The sequence below is a fragment of the Ochotona curzoniae genome, unplaced genomic scaffold (assembly GCF_017591425.1).
Source record: "Ochotona curzoniae isolate NIBS_2020 unplaced genomic scaffold, NIBS_Ocur_1.0 scaffold_3835, whole genome shotgun sequence".
NCBI classification, from domain to species: domain Eukaryota; kingdom Metazoa; phylum Chordata; class Mammalia; order Lagomorpha; family Ochotonidae; genus Ochotona; species Ochotona curzoniae.
The window spans coordinates 25,752,574-25,769,760 of NW_024467114.1; the positions used below are offsets into that span (position 1 = coordinate 25,752,574).

The 17,187-nt window shown below is 44.2% G+C and overlaps 1 protein-coding gene across 1 annotated transcript in view; it reads left to right on the top strand.

The window, feature by feature from the left end:
• Positions 1-249: 249 nt before the first annotated feature.
• The window catches only part of HIBADH (3-hydroxyisobutyrate dehydrogenase), a 102,113-nt gene continuing 85,175 nt past the window's right edge, over positions 250-17,187 (top strand). The window contains exons 1-2 of the mRNA XM_040965049.1: positions 250-440; positions 11,026-11,186. Of these exons, the coding sequence (XP_040820983.1) occupies positions 350-440; positions 11,026-11,186 (252 nt within the window). The 5' untranslated portion in view covers positions 250-349. The remainder of the gene's footprint in view (positions 441-11,025; positions 11,187-17,187) is intronic.

The window sequence follows — 17,187 nt, forward strand, 5'->3', positions numbered from 1 at the left end:
AGCCACCGCCTCCCACACACCCTCCTCCTCTTCGTAAACAAGGACGCTCCCGCCCACAGTCAACGAAGTGGAAACTAGGGGGTGGGACCAACGCGGCTCCTATTGGCGTGACTCAAATCCGCAGAGCATTTGCGAATTCTGATTGGCTAGCATGTGTGTCCGTTAAGGGGAATGACGGGCCCTGTCCCGCCTGGCCTCACTCGCCTCCGGGAGAAGCGAGAGCGCGTGCGCGCGGCCCCACGCTGTGGCCGCGTCCGCCGGTGCCGCCGCGGCGCTCCCTCGCAGTCTGTCAGCGGGTCCCTCCGGGAGGAGGCCGTGGTGACCGCGGGAGGCGGGGCTGGGGGGCAGCATGGCAGCCTCCTTACGGCTCCGAGGGGCGGCCTCCGGCCTGCGGTGCTGGAGCCAGCGGCCGCGGCCAGCAGCTGCCAGCCTTGCAGCGGGTAAGGACTTGCCTGCCTCCTCGCGTCTCCTCCGGCCCTGTTCCGGCCGCCGGACAGCCCGGGGAGGTCTGTTCACGGGTCGCGTGCTGCGGTTGGGTTGGGGTGTTCAAAACCCACACTGGGGCGGGTCCCGAAGGCCTGTCCCGCTTCTGCGGCCACTGCTAGTTACCTCACGTCCTGCCTTTCCCCCACGTCTCCCGACCAGGTGGACAGGGGTCGGCGCCCTTTTGCGGGTCTTCGGGAAGGGCCGGGGGAGGTCGTGGGGGTAAAGAAAAGAGTAGTTAGGTCCAGGTCCGCGGCGCCCCCTCCTTTTTTTTAGTTAAAGGCTCCGAGGACGTTTGAAGGGCCCGGCTTGAGGGGTGACCCTGGCCCTCCCAGACTGGACGCTCAGCCTGCGGGGCCTGACTTTGGGGTGAACTCCCCGGACAGGGTGGGACGGCGCACGCCGCGGTGCCTGTGCCACGCGGGGCCCTAAGGCATCTCATCGGCAAGTTTAGCGTCAGCCTGGGGAGACCAGACGGGCCTTCCCGCCCCTGGAAAGTGTGGATCTGCCAAATTGTCCAGCAGGGCACGCTTACCGGCCTCAGGATTGTGCCAGCCCTGCGTCTGTGCGCTGCACACCTTCTTACAATTTAGGACCCTCCACTCCCAAGATCGAAACCAGCTATTTTTTTTCTCCCCACGGGAGAAACTTGAAAAGCAATTAGGATAGCCCCAACAGGGTCTAGAATATAGTTCTGATTCTTTCTTGTTCTAAAAATACTAAAATTAAAAAAAAAAATAACCGGTTGGGAATTGAGTTCTCCACAGTCAGACCTGTTGAGAAGAGCAGGTAACACGCGTTGCAGGCAAACGGATAGCTAATCCTTAATCACAGTACAAAGATACACACTCCACGGACTGGCCAACTCTTCGAGTTTGAAAAAAAAATGCCTCCCACTTTGGAGACACTTAAAATTCTCTGTGAATTTCCTCTCAAGGTGCGCTAGTGAAGGTGGAAGTGGTGTGGATTTGCCCCAGAAGGGCTGTGTGCTGCGGGCCCGGTCGCAGCAGGTGGAGAGTCAGCTGGAGGGCTCTGTTCCCGAGGCTGACCCTTGCCCCTCTGGACTGGGACCGCCTCCCTCCCACCCCTCCTCCAGGTGTCTGGCAGAGGACCTCGCTGTTTGAGTGCTTTCTTCCAAAGATGTTGTAAGAGTGGAGATTTAGGATAAATGTGAGATTAGCTCCTCGGTGATAAAGTGTTTCAAACACTGGAACAATTTTTTTTTTCTCTGTGAGGTTGTTTTTCATGTTTGTGTTCACTTTTTCGATGTTGGAATTTTAATGAATAGCAAAAAAAAAAAAAATCCACCTGGGAGTTTGGAGGTTAGCCCCCCCCCACCCCCGAGAAAAAGAACCCCATTGAAAAAGCAACATTGCTTAGTGTTCTGAGGCTTGTGAGGTAATTGTTTCTGTTATATCTTGTGGTGGTTATATAAGGATGTAGATAATTTATTTTTTAAAAATGAGACTTGAAGGTTGTCGGTCAGCAGCAGCATATCATAGTTTCAAGACTTGAAACATCGAAAAGGAAATAGAAAAGCAAGAAATACTAAATTGTATGTATGTTACTATTTGATCACTCCACGCAGTTTTTAATGTTAAAATGTAATTAGTTTTAGATAAAAGAGATAATAGATTTAAGCCAGCTGCAATTGTTGTGAAAGGAAGTTTGTTTCAAGTCCTGTTAAAGTGGTCACCTGACAAGAGTAGAATGAAAAAATTAACCAGCACCAAATATGGAAATAGGTACAGATTTTAAAAGTATTGGCCCTTTTATATGTATGAAATCTCCTTTCAAAGCAGCGTAACTTGTAGTGTAGTCAAATGTATATTGGCGTATTTTTTAACCAGTTTCTGGTTTCTAGGGTCGTGCATGAAGTTCTAAAAAGATGTATATGTTTCTGGGACTAACGATTGATCTTAAATTTAGGAAATTACATAAAGAGAATATTGATAATTACAGTAACTTGACCTAAACCATAAAGGTCTTTGTTGTATAAGTCAGTACCTTAGCTTAGTAACTCAGCGTTTAAAGCACCGTGCTTAAGGTAACGCTGTCAGGAGGACGTGATCTCATGGTGTAATGGGAAAATGCATTCGGAGGCCGGAGGACCTGTGCACAGTGCTAACCGCTCATTTTTGTGTAGTGAGGTTAATGTTTTATGATTTTGTGCTTTATCAGACTTTCCAATTTTCTCCTGAACATACTTGGATTAGGAAAAGCTTTGGAAATGTATTACTACCAATATTTGCTCTTTGAAACTTTGATTTTTGGCAGTATTTCAGGTTCCTAAAACCTGACCCTATCTGCAAACCAAACTTTGTACATTCAGGAACTAATGTTGCTGTGTTCTCTAGCTTGTCTACCCATCAACTGGTATTACCTGTGTGTTGTGTTGACCAATTTCTTCCAGCTTGATTGTATCTGTTCCAACTCTATTTCCACATACTACTATAAGGACTTTTCTTAAAGGAAGATGTATACTTTAGGTTTCAAAGATTTTAGAGTAATAGTGATTCCTTACATTGTATTTCTGCTCCTGTGGGATCAGATTCTGTGCTGGCCACACATTGCCAATGCCTCTCTTCAACTAAAAGCTGTCTTCCCAGATAACAGGGCATCTGCTATAGGCATTCATGCCTTCTGACTGACTGAGTCGTTCTTATAACCTACCAGGCAAAGGGGGGCAGTTGGCATAGGACTTGTCCTGGAGTGTTACTGATTTACTGTGATCAGTATAAGTAGCTAGTCTAGGGCCTGGCACGATGGCCTAATGGCTAAATCCTCACCTTGTACACACTGGGATCCCATACTTGTGCCAGTTCATGTTCCAGCTGCTTCACTTCCCATCCACCTCCCTGGGGAAAGCAGCAGAGGATGGCCCAAAGCCTTGGGACCCTGCACTCACATGGGAGACCTGTAAGAAGCTCCTGGTTTCGGATCAGCTCGGCTCTGGCTGTTGTGGCCACTTGGGGAGTGAACCAGTGGATGGAAGATCTTTCTGTCCTTTCTTCTCTTTGTAAATGTGACTCCAATAAAAGTTTAAGAATCTAAAAACTAGCTATTCTTTGTTGATGGTCCTGAGACAGGCACTTTTTTTGAACAGTTGATATGTGTTATCTCAAGTAACCTTGACAGTACTTTCTGAAAGTGGTTATTCTTGTTGCTAGAATTTAACAGGTATGGAAATTGTTACCTCAAGCTGTTTCATCTAAGAAGTGACTATGGAACAGGAACCTCACTACAGCTCCTTAACTCAAGAAAAGAGTTTAAATATTACCACCTTTATTCCTTTAATACTTCTCTTTTGATCATCTGATTCTATCACTTTCTCTAACTTTGCCACAACAGAGTTGAAATGAAGAGCACTGAGCCCATGGTTGTAACAAGTGGTGTTGGCCTAGTGAGCATTGGCTCTCATTGTTCTTGGAATGGTCTCGTCAACCACGACTTGTTTTGCTGCTGAGGTTTGACACACTCTGGTGTGGCCATCCCCCACCACTATGACTTTTGTTTTGGTTTATGTGGTATTTCTCTCATCATTCTGGGCAGTCCTTTCATTCTCTTTAACACATGGACATATCGCTGATTTGCTCATTCTATTGGGTTCTGTGTATCTAGCCTCAAATCAGGGATTTCACTGGTGCCTGATAGTGTCCTAATGCTGCTTGTTCTCAGCCTCCTGCCTTGATAATGAGAATGCATTGCCATCTGTGTCTTTCCCCCAGCTGCCACTTGGGTAGTGATGTTGGCAGTCACAGAAGTTTGTTGATTGCACACAATGCTTACATTAATCTCTTATCCATCCCCTGTTGCATTTTTAGATTTTCTATAGCTTTCCCAGATCTTTGACTTGGGACTGGAAACTCCTGAGCCAGTCATTTGATAGAGAGATAGGGCGTTGTCATGTGCGAGTTTAGACACTTTAGGAAACCTGATCCTAAACTTTGGAGGAAAGGATATTGAAGATTCATCCTACAGTGTGTAGTGCTTCTGACATCATTATCTTGGCTGGGTCCACTTTTTAGCCTTGTTACTCTGCGATTCCCTTACAACTGGCATTTGTTCCCATCTGCCCGTTTGATGAACCCTCTCTAGTTAGCAGTTATTCACTCACGTAACACTTCTTAAACACTCACTGTGTGCCAATTCATGTATTTCATTGTATTGTAAAAGTTCTTATAAAAGTTGCATGCACATGGTAAAAATTCAAAAGGTTATAAAATAAAAAGTGAAACTGTTTGCTTCAAATCTTACCCATTAATTCAAGTGCCCAGCTGTAGCTACTGTTTCATACGTGTCCATACAGAGAATCTGAACAATCTGTGTGTATTTTCCTTATTTTCTCCACTAGGTGTATTTTATCCTAGTGTCCTCCTGCTTACATTTTTTTTAGCTAGTAACTGATCCTCAAGATTTTCCCCTACGTTTAGATAGGTGTGTCATCTCTTTTAAGCATCTGAGTAACATTTTGTTGTGTTGACTTACTGTGAATTATAAGCTGCCTTATTAGAGTTTGGTTGTTGTAAATTAAGTGTCCTGTCAACATATGCTTGGCTTGGTGCAGTTTGTCTGTAATTGATATCCCTGTGCTATAGTAAACCAAAGTATATCACCCAAAAGCTCATAGAAAAATGTATTATGAAAAGATCGTGTATATTTAAAAAAAAATTTGTGCCCGCTCAAATTTTTTTTAAGAAAGGATTTATTTATTTTTAAAGATTTATTTTATTTTTATTACAAAGTCAGATATACTGAGAGGAGGAGAGACAGAGAGGAAGATCTTCCGTCCGATGATTCACTCCCCAAGTGACTGCGACGGCCGGTGCTGTGCTGATCTGAAGCCAGGAGCCAGGAACTTTCTCCAGGTCTCCCACGAGGGTGCAGGGTCCCAATGCTTTGGGCCGTCCTCAACTGCTTTCCCAAGCCACAAGCAGGGAGCTGGATGGGAAGTGGAGCTGCCAGGATTAGAACCGGCGCCCATATGAGCTCCTGATGTGTTCAGGGCGAGGACTTTAGCCACTAGGCCATGCTGCTGGGCCCTATTTGTTTATTTTTATCAGAAAGGCAGATATATAGAGAAGAGGAGAGACAAAGAAAAATCTTCTGTCTGATGGTTCACTCCCCAAGTGACTGCAGTGGCTGGAGCTGAGCTGATCCAAAGCGAGGAGCCTGGAGCTTCCTCCAGGTCCCCCATGTGAGTGCAGGGTCCAAAGGCTCTGGGTCATCCACAGCTGCTTTCCCAGGCCACAAGCAGGGAGCTGGATGGGAAGCAGGGCCTCTGGGATTAGAATCGGCGCCCATACAGGATCCTGGTGCATGTAAGATGAAGACTTTAGCCGTTGGGCTATCGCGCAAGACCCATGCTTTAAACCTTAAAAAATTCAAGTAAGTAGGGCCTGGCGCGATAGCGTAATGGTTAAGGTCCTTTCTTTGAAATGCCAGGATCCCATATGGGTGCTGGTTCTAATCCCAGCAGCTCCACCTCCCATCCAGCTCCCTGCTTGTGGCCTGGGAAAGCAGTGGAAGGATGGTCCAATGCCTTGGAACCCTGCACCTGCGTGGGAGACCCGGAAAGAAGTTCCTGGATCCTGGCTTCAGATTGGCGCAGCACTGGCAGTTGCGGTCGCTTGGGGAATGGATCATTGGACGGAAGATCTTCCTCTCTTTCTCTCCTCCTCTCTATACATCTGCATTTACAATAAAATAAATAAATCTTAAAAAAAAATGACATCACATTGCTTGGGTTTTCATTTCTATAAACTGTGATAAGTTGAATATGTTTTCAGTTTTTTGGAGGGATCAATTTACATATTTTTGTTGTCATTTTGTGTGATTTTTGCAACTTTTGTTACATTCATGTTTGCTAGATCATTAAGTTATTTGCGCATAAAAAATACTGATTATTTGTATCATGGTTGGAAACATTTTTCTGATTTATTTGTATCTTGTTATCTGTAATTTTTAAAAAAACATTATTTGATTGCTGGAGACAGGGATCTTCCTTCTGCTGGGTCACTCCCCGCAGAGCAGTAGTACCTGCTTCTGCGCTGGGTGGAACCAATAGCTTGTGCTGCGTTTTTTTTTTTTCCCCATACATTTATTTTCCCTTTTTGCTTATGAAAAATATCAGAGTACTGAAAAAATGCTACAGAGAGCATTCATGTATTCTTCCCTTAGAGGCAACAGTGGTTAATATTTTGCCATATTTGGTTTACATATCCTACATACATTTCCTATCTGTATTATTTGAAAGTAAATTGCAGACATCATGACATTTGAGCCCTAATTATTCAGCATTAATCTGAATTTAAGAATCTTTTCTAATAGGACTACCATCATCCCACCTCAGATAGTTATCAGTAATTCTACAATATCATTTATATGTTTATATATATGTAATATAGTTCGCATTTTTGTATTTTCATAATTTTCTGTTGCTAGATTTCATTTTGGGAAATTTGATTTATAGTTAAAATATCTTCCATATTCCTGGTTTCAGGATATGTGGACTTCAGTTAAGACACTTTTTCTTTTTTTTTTTTTTTTTGAAGATTTATTTATTTTTATTGGAAAGGCAGATATGTAGAGAAAAGGAGAGACAGAGAGGAAGATCTTCCATCTGAGGGTTCACTCCCCAAGCGGCCGCAACCGCTGGGGCTGCACTATCTGAAGCCAGGAGCCAGGAGCCTCTTCTGAGTCTCCTGTGCTGGTGCAGGGTCCCAAGACTGGGTCATCCTCGACTACTTTCCCAGGCCACAAGCAGGGAGCTGGATTGGAAGCAAAGCTGCCAGGATTAAAACCTGTGCCTTTATGGGATCCCAGGGCATTCAAGGTGAGGACATTAGCTGCTAGGCCACTGTGCTGGGCCCAATTTTTTTTTTTTTTTAAGATTTGTTTATTTTTATTGGAAAGGCAGATCTATAGAGAGAAGGAGAGACAGAGAAAGATCGTCTATTTTTTGTTTGAAAGACAGAGTTGAGAGAGGGAGATCTTCATTTGTTGGCTCACTTCCAAATGGCTGCAACAGGCAGGACTAGGCCAGGGCCAGAGCCAGGAGCCTCTTCTGGATTTCCCATATGAATGCAGGGCTCCAAGCATGTGGGCCATCTTCTGTCGCTTTCCGAGGCTGTTAGAGGAAGCTGGGTGGGAAGTGGAGCAGCTGCAACCTGAACCAGTGCCACTTTGGGGTATCAGCTAAATTTGCTGATGTCTGCCACTTGTTCCCTGTTTGTGTGGAATTTCCTTTTTTTTTGGTCTGTTTGTTTTACGCCCCCTATTCATCTTACATCTTACCAGTCCTAGAATGCTTGGGTCAGATGTCACCTTCAAGTTCCTAATCCATGAATGCTTCTGCTATAAGAGCATTGTTTTTTTATATACCCACAAGTGTCAAGTGTGTTTGCATGCATAATTTCTGTCCTTTTGGATTTGTTGTAAAGTGCTTGTCCCATTTGTGTTCATGGCATCTTGATGTGGTAGTACTGTTCAGTGTGTGTATTTTGGTTTCATCATGACATATTTATTAGGTGTTCAACTCATGGTTGGTTGTCCATTGAATTCACTGCCTTTAAAATATGGTCTTTCTAGTTTCTAATGTTTTTAAGGTTGCTAAATTATGCATTTCTAATCTTAACCCAGTTGTCTGGCATGGTAACGCTATGTTTCTCATACTGTTACTATTCATTTGCTTATGAGCACATATGAGAATTCTTTCACAAAGCATGTGAGCACTTCTCAGTTTTTTTACTGCCAAAGTAAAATTCCAATTAGGTGTCTCTGCTGTCAGTGAGCCTGTCATGTGCCAGAAGGCCAGACAAAGGACCCGTGTGGTACCCAGGGCTAGACTTAGCCTAGGTAAGGCGATCCTGCCCGGTAACAACATTCGCAGGCAACAGCAGTGTTAGAGCTGGTCATCAAGTTGAGATCTGTGTACTTTCAGTTCAGGAAAACCGCCAGTGCTTCAGCAATAAAGTATCAGGTCTTTTGCTTATAGGAAAACTTAGTACAATTGGATTGAGTTTAAGGAAGAGCAGGCGTCAGTAGAGGACTTGAAACGTAAAAGGGAGACGATGATGAACTATTGTGTTAAACAACTTTCAAACTGGAGTCCTTGAAAAAAAAAAAGAAAAGTAAATCCAGAAAATGAAAGGACTTTTCCTGTTTGACGAGACTGTGAGTTTTTGGAGGGCCAGGCTCATATCTTACTTGTATTTCTCTCTGAAGTCTGATATAGCACCTCAGCCTGTGGCTGAGTGTGCGGGAGCATTCTAAATTGAAAAATTACACCCATTATTATTTTCCTGGTGATACAAAGGATCTTTACTCTTGAAAGCGTTATTTTGAATTGTGTGTCCCAATGTGATTTAAAAAAATTTGTTTTTATTGGAAAGGCAGATCTACAGAGAGGAGAGACAGATCTTCTGCCTGTTGGTTTTCTTCCCAAATGGCCACAACAACCAGAGCTGAGCCAATCCCACACCAGGATGTGGAGCGTCTTCAAGGTCTCCCATGCGGGTACAGGGTCCTAAAGCTTTGGGCCATCCTCTACTGCTCTTCCAGGCCACAAGCAGGGAGCTGAAGGTGGAGCAGCTGGGACACTTACCAGTGTCCATATGGGGTTCTGGCACTTGCAGGCAGAGGATTAGCCAATGGAGTCACATAGTCCTCCCCTCTTCACCACCCTCCCCTGACACCAGTGATTTTTAAAAAGATTTATTTATTTGAAAGACAGAGTTACAGAGAAAGGAGAAAAGTCTTTGGTCTACTGGTTCACTCCCCATATGGCCTCAAAAATGGACTGGGCCCAGCTGAAGCCAGAATGCAGGAGTTCCTTCTGGTTTGCCACATAGGTGGGAGGGTTCCAAGTGCTTGAATCGTCCTCCACTGCTTTCTAGACACATGAGCTAGGAGCTGGATGGGAAGTGGGAAAGCTAGGACTTGAACTGGTGTGCTGTATACACTGCAGGCTGTGGCTTAAGCTTCTGTGCCACAGCGCTGACCGCCTCAGTGTGATTTTGAAAAACCTTCTGTGAAGAACGCAATAGATAAGAGAGATGAATTAATTTTGTTTGGGTGAATGGAAGTTCCTCTTTTCTGAAGACACAGCGTTGATAGACCATGATGCTTATACTGTTGCCCTTTGTACCTCAAACCGCTGGAAGCTTTGCCTACCCTTCTCCCAAATCTGCATTTATTAGCTGGTGACTTCTGGTTGGAATTTGGTCTCCAGGGTTTAATATTAGGTACTGGCTTCGTGACGTAACAGGTAAGGCATTCCGTAAGGGCACTGGTCTGAGTCCTGGCTGCCCAACTTGTGACCTGGCTTGGGAATTATAGCAGCTGTGATCCTAGCGCCTGGGCCTCCGCACCCACGTCTTGGAGACCTGGAAAAAGCTCCTGGCTTCTGCCTGGCCCCGCCTTATCTGTTGTGGCCAGCTAAGTGGCCAGTGGATGAAAGATCTTCCTGTCTGTCTCTCCCTCTTTCTAATTCTATCTTTCAAATCAATGAATAAAGATTTGAAAAAAAAAATTCTAAACCTTTTTTTAATATCACTGGAGAGGATGGTGACTGTAATTGTAGGAGTGGGAAGGAAAAGTTTCCCTTTCTCAGACCCAATCAAAGTATGAAGTAACTTCAAAAAGTTTGTGGAAAATGGAATTTAAAGATAATACAAACTTTTAAAAGATAAATGTAAAAGAAAATTGAAATGCATCCAAGAAAGAGTCTTCAAAAAATTCATGAAAATGTGTGTTATGGAGCCAAGCACTGTGGTGCAGTGGGTTAAGCCGCCATCTCCAACTCTACCAGTCCCCTGTGAGGGCTGGCCCAAGTGTTGGCCATTCTCCTGGGAAAGCACTGGAAGATGGCTCAAAGGCTTGGGGCCTGCACTCACGTGGGTGACCCAGATAAAGCTCCCAGTTCCAGCTGACCCAGCGCTGGCTGCTGTGCATCAGGGGAGTGAACTGGTGGATGGGACATCTCTTTGTTTTTGTTTTTCTGACTCTGCCTCTCTCTTTCTGTAACTCTGAAATACATAAACCTTAAAAAAAGAAATGATACAATATGGGAAAATTATGTATGATTTTTAAAAAACTTTTTGTACCAATATAAACTTTAGTTCTATTTTCCCATAAACTTTTATAATACCTGCTTATAGATCTCATTGTTTTCAGCCTTCTGTATACATTGGTAAAGGGAATAATAGAGCTTAAGAGTATAGGATGTTTCATGTAATAGGTAAAAAGTGCGTAAGAGATTTTGTAAATAACATTGAGTTTATTGTTGAAAATGTTAGAGATGTTGAATAGGTGTAAAATAGGAGAACTTGCTTAAAATTTTATGTTTCCTAAAGAATTAAATTATTAGACTTCAATTGGCTTGCCCGTTGATGATATTTTTAAGTGTGATTAGGCCATTTGTTTCAAACTAACATATTAAAACCTTTTGTGAAAACTAACAATTGACTTCCTGATACTAAATGATTATTTACAATAAAAACATGTTCTCTGCACTTGTGAAAAATAATGTATTGAAATCAGTATGTTCCAGGTCAATGGCTTCTAAGACTCCAGTTGGATTTATCGGCGTGGGCAACATGGGGAACCCAATGGCCAAGAATCTGATGAAACATGGTTATCCACTCGTTGTCTATGACGTCTTCCCTGATGCATGTAAGGACTTTCAAGAAGCAGGAGAACAGGTAAGGCCTTTTCTTCAGAATGTTTTTTGGATTTTGATGTATAAAAATGATTATATGGGGCCTGATATGATGGCTCAGTGGCTAAATCCTTACATTGCAAGCCCCGGGATCCCGCATGGGTGCTGGTTCATATCTTGGCTGCTCCGCTTTGCTCCCTGCTCCCTGCTTGTGATCTGGGAAAGCAGTCAAGGACCGCCCAAGGCCTTGGGACCCTGCATGTGCTTGAGTTCAGCTTTGGCCATTGCAGCTGTTTGGGGAGTGAACCAGCCAAATGGAAGATCCTTCTCTCTGTCTCTCCTCTCTGTAAATCTTTCTGAAAAAATTCATAAATCTTAAAAAAAGATTATATGGCTAAATATGTGTCAGCTTAGAATAACTAGTGGAATTATAAGCATAATCCATTGTAAATTTTGTTTTGTATGTGTATATTTAACATCCAACTAACACACAGATGTGTAGCAATGGGGAACTCTTGTTTGATCATCAGGGACTCTGTTTGATGGGTGGCTTGGAGTGTTTCCCAAGTTTGGTCACAGGGTTCTTCTGCTTTGACACCCTGTGGATTTTTCTGGGCTAACAGCTTTGTTGACCATGCTGGTAGGGTAGGTTATCGGGAAGAGCTTTCTGTGTTGAAAGACAACAATTCTTAGAACAAGAGTAGATTCAGAGATAAAAAGCTTAGCATGAGTCTCAGTTCAGATAATTACATGCTGTTGTACTACTGGGGACAAATTACTTTGCTTAAGCTGGTTTCCTCACCTAAAACGTGAGCAGTGACAGCCTGTTATTAAATTGAGAAACTCAAATGAGGTAGGGTAAGTGAAAAGTGCTTTGCAAAGCACTTTGTAAACACATTAGTTATTGGCCATAACCTGGGACATAACCCCAGAACACTGTATACACTGTATACCCTAAGGAAAAATTTAGTTATAGGGAGTTTCTAGTCTTTTATTTATTTATTTTTTAGGCCTTCATTTGTGTTTCTGTGATTTTAGGACAGTATTATGTAGGATGATATTATCTCTAGTTAAATCTTATTGTTTGGATTTGTTAAATTTTAAAAAATTATTTATGTGAAAGGCAGAGTGACAGAAGGAGAGAGACACTGGCCTCTTGGTTTGTAAAACTTTCTTAGCAACTCATGTGACAGGAGAGCCTGTGTTAGTGCCCGAATGAGAGTATTTGGTTTTTCTCATTATCAGGGAAATTTTGTGCAAGTTTTTGAGTGGTAACTGAAGGTGGAATATCATTCCAGAACTAGGAGAATACTAAAATATTCTTGAGAAATATAGAAAAAAATGAGGGGAAAATAAAATCAAATAGTTGATTTCTGGATAATAGACTTGAAAACGAGTGCTGAGAAGTGCAGTGCTCAGTGAAGAGTAGGCTTGGCCGGGCCCAGTGCAGTAGGCTAGTGGCTAAAGTCCTCACCTTGCATGTGCCAGGATCCCATACGGGTGCCGCTTCTAATCCCAGCTGCCCCACTTCCCATCCAGCTCCCTGCTTCTGCCTGGGAAAGCAGTAAAGGTGGGTCCAAAGCCTTGGGACCCTGCACCTGCGTGGGAGACGCAGGAGAAACTCCTGGCTTTGGATCAGCTCAGCTCCAACTGTTGTAGCCACTTGGGGAATGAACCAGTAAATGGAAGATCTTCCTCTCTTTCTTTCTTTCTGTAAATTTACCTTTCTGATAAAAATTAATAGATCTTTGTAAAAAACAAAAAGTAGGCTTGGTTAATTTGGAAGAGGCTATTTGTAGGATTTAGCATTTAAAAAATTTTTTTGTTTATTTATTTATTTGAAAGCTGGAGTTAGAAGAAACAAAGAGAAGCATATCTGCTGGCTCACTGCCCAGATTGCTGCAGTGGGTAGGGATAGGCCAGGCCCAAGCCAGAAAGCAGGAGCTTTATCCAGGTCTCTCACTGGTTACAGGAGTCCAAGCATTAGCATTTGACTCATCCTCTGCTGCTTTTGCAGGTACATCAGGGAGCTAGATTGGAAGCCGAATAGCTGGAAATTGAACTGGCACCCAAATGAAATGCCAGCTCTTCAGGCAGTGGCAACCCCATATGCCACAATGATGTTGCCCGTGGACTCAGGATCTTCTGTCGCCTCTCCCCCCATGGTTGGAAGGCTATGTGGAGATGGCAGCAATGTTGTATGAGACTGTGTCAACTCCCCTGGGTGTTCACAGGGCAGTTGGGGGGATGCTTAATGCTTGCTCACTCTCCTCAGACTGACATTGCTCTCAGTTTAGTGGACTTATAGGTTGTCCCCAAGTGATTTAGTTGCTCTGTTGGGGAGATTTGATTGTTTGTTTTGTAGAGAATCTGGGAAAGATGGCCTCTTACCTCTGGAGTTGTGAACAATTTATGGTACTAGTCATGCTGGCATAAATCAGTTAGTAATTATTTTGAAGATATGGATGTTAACTTTTTGGGATAACACGTCCATTTGGTGTAGGCATTTTCCAATGGTTTGTGTGTTTGTTAGGAGCAGTGGTACTTGCTGTCTAAATGGAGGAAGTAGTAGGAGTTTGATGGAGACTGTTTGCCCTGAACTGGCAAAGCAGATTCTGTCCTTTTCAAATCATTGATGGGCATTAATGAACTTTTCTCTTTGTACCTGTAGCATTTACCTCTTCCAGCTCCAACATAAAAACAAATAGTTCAAGTGGGAATAGCATCTGAATAGACACTTTTCAAGGAATATATGCAGGTGGCCAGTAAATACAAGATGTCCAGCATCATTAGTCTGTCCAGTAGAATGTCTTGATTGAAAAGTTGGACAACAGCAAGTATTGCTGAGGAGTGATAGTAGTTGCATTTAGGGCTTCTTCTTGAAAGGCTTTTCACATGGATTCTTTTTTTTTTTTTTTCAAAGATTTATTTATTTTTATTGGAAAGGCAGATATACAGAGACAGAAAGGAAGATCTTCCATCTGCTGATTCACTCCCCCAGTGGCTGCAATAGTTGGAGCTGATCCAGTCTGAAAGCAGGAACCCGGAGCCTCTTCCGGGCCTCCCATATGGGATAGGGTCCCAAGGTCTTGGGCTGTCCTCAGCTGCTTTCCAAGGCCACAAGCAGGGAGCTGGATGGGAAGTAGGGCAGCTGGGACATGAACCGGTGCCCATATGGGATCCCGGCGCATTCAAGGCGAGGATTTTAGCCAGTGTCCTATCACACTGGACTCCTTCACACAGTAGGCATTTTAAGTGGACATACTGTATGTATGGCATATGAATGACATAATTCTCATTGGGGCAGTTAAAAAAAGTACTTGTGAATGGGACCTTTATGGAAATGTGCTGAAGATGTAAGTCAATGAAGAATCTAGAGAGGAAGGCATCCTGGCTTTAGGGTGGTGCTGACTCCAAGGACAAGTGTCCTTAGAAGAGGAGAGGCCGCGGCCACATCTAGGAAGGCTGGCAGAAGTGGGAGGCTGACCTGAGAGCTGTGAGGCCCCGACAGCTGGAAGCAGCCAGGAAGGCTCTTCAGGGCCTTTCCCAGAGGGAGGCCCTGCTGTCCAGCCTGATGGCGGGCCTCTGACATGCTGCACAGCTGCTGGCTTAAGCCACAGTGTTGGCAAGTGACTTGTTGCAGTAGCCGTGGGGAACTGCTCCGAGATCAGCAAGCATCGGGACTCTTGAGGGCGTCTTTCAGTTTTTGGTGTTTCTCTTCCTGTTCTCCTCAATTGAAATGATGATGATAGTCATGCTTTACTCAGAGTTGTTTTGAGAATTAAAATGTTAATATATGTAGAGCTTAAATAAAAGCTTATGTTTGCCTTGTACTAAGTACTGCATGTCAGCATTAGTATGAATTAGCTCTATTAGCCTTGTTTTCCCTTCTTCCTGTTTGAATTCCGCTTAAATGCTCTGTGAGGGTTGGCCCCCTTCTTTGTGAAGAATAGTGTTTATGGCTGTGCTTATTATGAGTTAAGGCTATTACATGTAGACTATGATACAAAACAGGTAGTAGAACTTTCTAAAGTCTAATTTTTATTTTCAAAAGTATACTTGTTTATTTCCTCTTGTTCCTCATCTCCTTTATTTTCCTTCTTCTTTTCTAATTAGAAAGCCAGAGAGAGATACAGAGAGGTGTTCCATTTGCTGTTTCACTCCCTAGTGCCTACCACAGCCTGGGGTGGGCCAGACTGAGGCCTGGAGCCTGAACTCTATACGGGTCTCCCATGTGAGTGATAGGGATGCACAGACTTGAGCTATCACCTGCTACCTCCCAGGTAGCGCGTTGTGGGAAGCTGGCTGGGAAGTAGAGGAGCTGGGACTTGAGCCAGTATTCTTCATGGTGTGCAGGCAATGTGCAATGAGAGCATCCCCCATGGTACATACCCGCCCCCAGACACTAACTCAGCAGATATTTCCTAAGTGCGTTCTGCATGCCAGGCACTGGGAATACAGCCCAGAACAAAAGTGCTCATAGACTGCCTTTGGGGACCAATCCAGGGAGTTAGGTTATCAAATCATACAAATGAGTGATTCACAGCTGAGGTGAATCACAAGAAAATGTGAGGATATTTTGTTTTTAGCAAAATATGTGTGACATTAGGTGAGAGGGCAGTTCTGTCTAAAACTTGATGTTAAGGTGAAGAGCAAAAGAGTAAGTAGAATTTGTTGAGACTAAGGATGAGGACAAAGGGTTAGTTTCTTTTTATGATGATTACATCATTAAGAAGGATGCATGCCCGTGTGGACCACTGCTTAGGGTGGTGAGGTCAAGGAATGGGGGAAAGTCAATGACAAAACTGTTTCCAATCTGCTTTTTTCTTCCTGTGTCTAGGGAAAGTGGGAAGGGAAGGGGAGAGGGCTGCTCCCAGTAGCCCAACCGCATCAGTACCTGGGGATGGCTGCCCAATGTCATCACAGGGTCCCCGATGTGAAGCATGCTCTGAGGGTCTTGCTCAAGTGGTTTTGATAGTTCAACAGTGTATGCTGTTGATTTTGTTGCTCCAAGGTTGAACAACGTCTGTTGGTTGACATAGTCCACCTTAGAGTTTCCACTCATCCAGATGCTGGCTGTCAAATCTTGGCCAGGAGAGCTGTCCAATTTGTTCTGCCCTCCACGGAACTAGACGTCCTCTGCTGGCCTCAAATAACTGATTGTCATGTCCCCTATGTGCATGCCACCTGCTGCATAGGCTTCAACAAACAAGGAGACCCAGTTCTGACACATGTACTCCACGCTCAGTCCACAGATCTTGCAGTTCATGGTTTGATTTCTGAGTCTATCAGTTCAGTTGGGGGGAATCCCCAAAGAAAGCTTTTCTGAGGTGATCCCAGACCTGACTCTTGGGTGTGCTTGGCAGTACGGGGTCTGGCTCAGTCCATCACCCATATTAGCCCACACACATACTGGTGGTTGTAGTTGACTGGTCAGTTCTGTCCATCTTATATGCAAACCAGTGGATGCTGTAGCCCAGTCCAACCCTGCCCACCACACACTTGGCCCTCATGTACAATAGTGAGAACTGCAGCCTAGTTGGGATGATCCCCTGTAACACCCAGCAGACCCACCCTCAGCCCCATTTTTGCACATGCTGGTGTGTGCAGCAAACTGGTCTAGATTGTCCCACATCCCGTTTGGTTCTGGCATATGTCAGTGGATGTTGGAACCTAGCTCAGCCCAGCTGACCCAATTGTCCAGCTCACACTCATGCTATTGCCTATCCAGGTGCTACTGCCTATCCAGCCAGGCCTTCCTCCAGCGCTTGTTCCCATGCTCACTGGTGGGAGCTGTAGCCCATCACAAGGGTGCCCACCGTTTTGCTACTAGTCCCATTCCTAGTCCTGGATCTTGCACTCTCCAGGTCGTTCTGTGGTCTAACTTGACAGGACTTGCCCCCAGTCCTAGCACTTACTAGCCAATGGTGCAGTAAAGTCCAACCAGCCTGTGAGGCCATCTAATATTGAAAGAAGTTCATATAAAAATGTAGTTTGACTGTAATGAAGTCTAAGGCAATTTCCCAGGAAGAAAAACTAAGTTA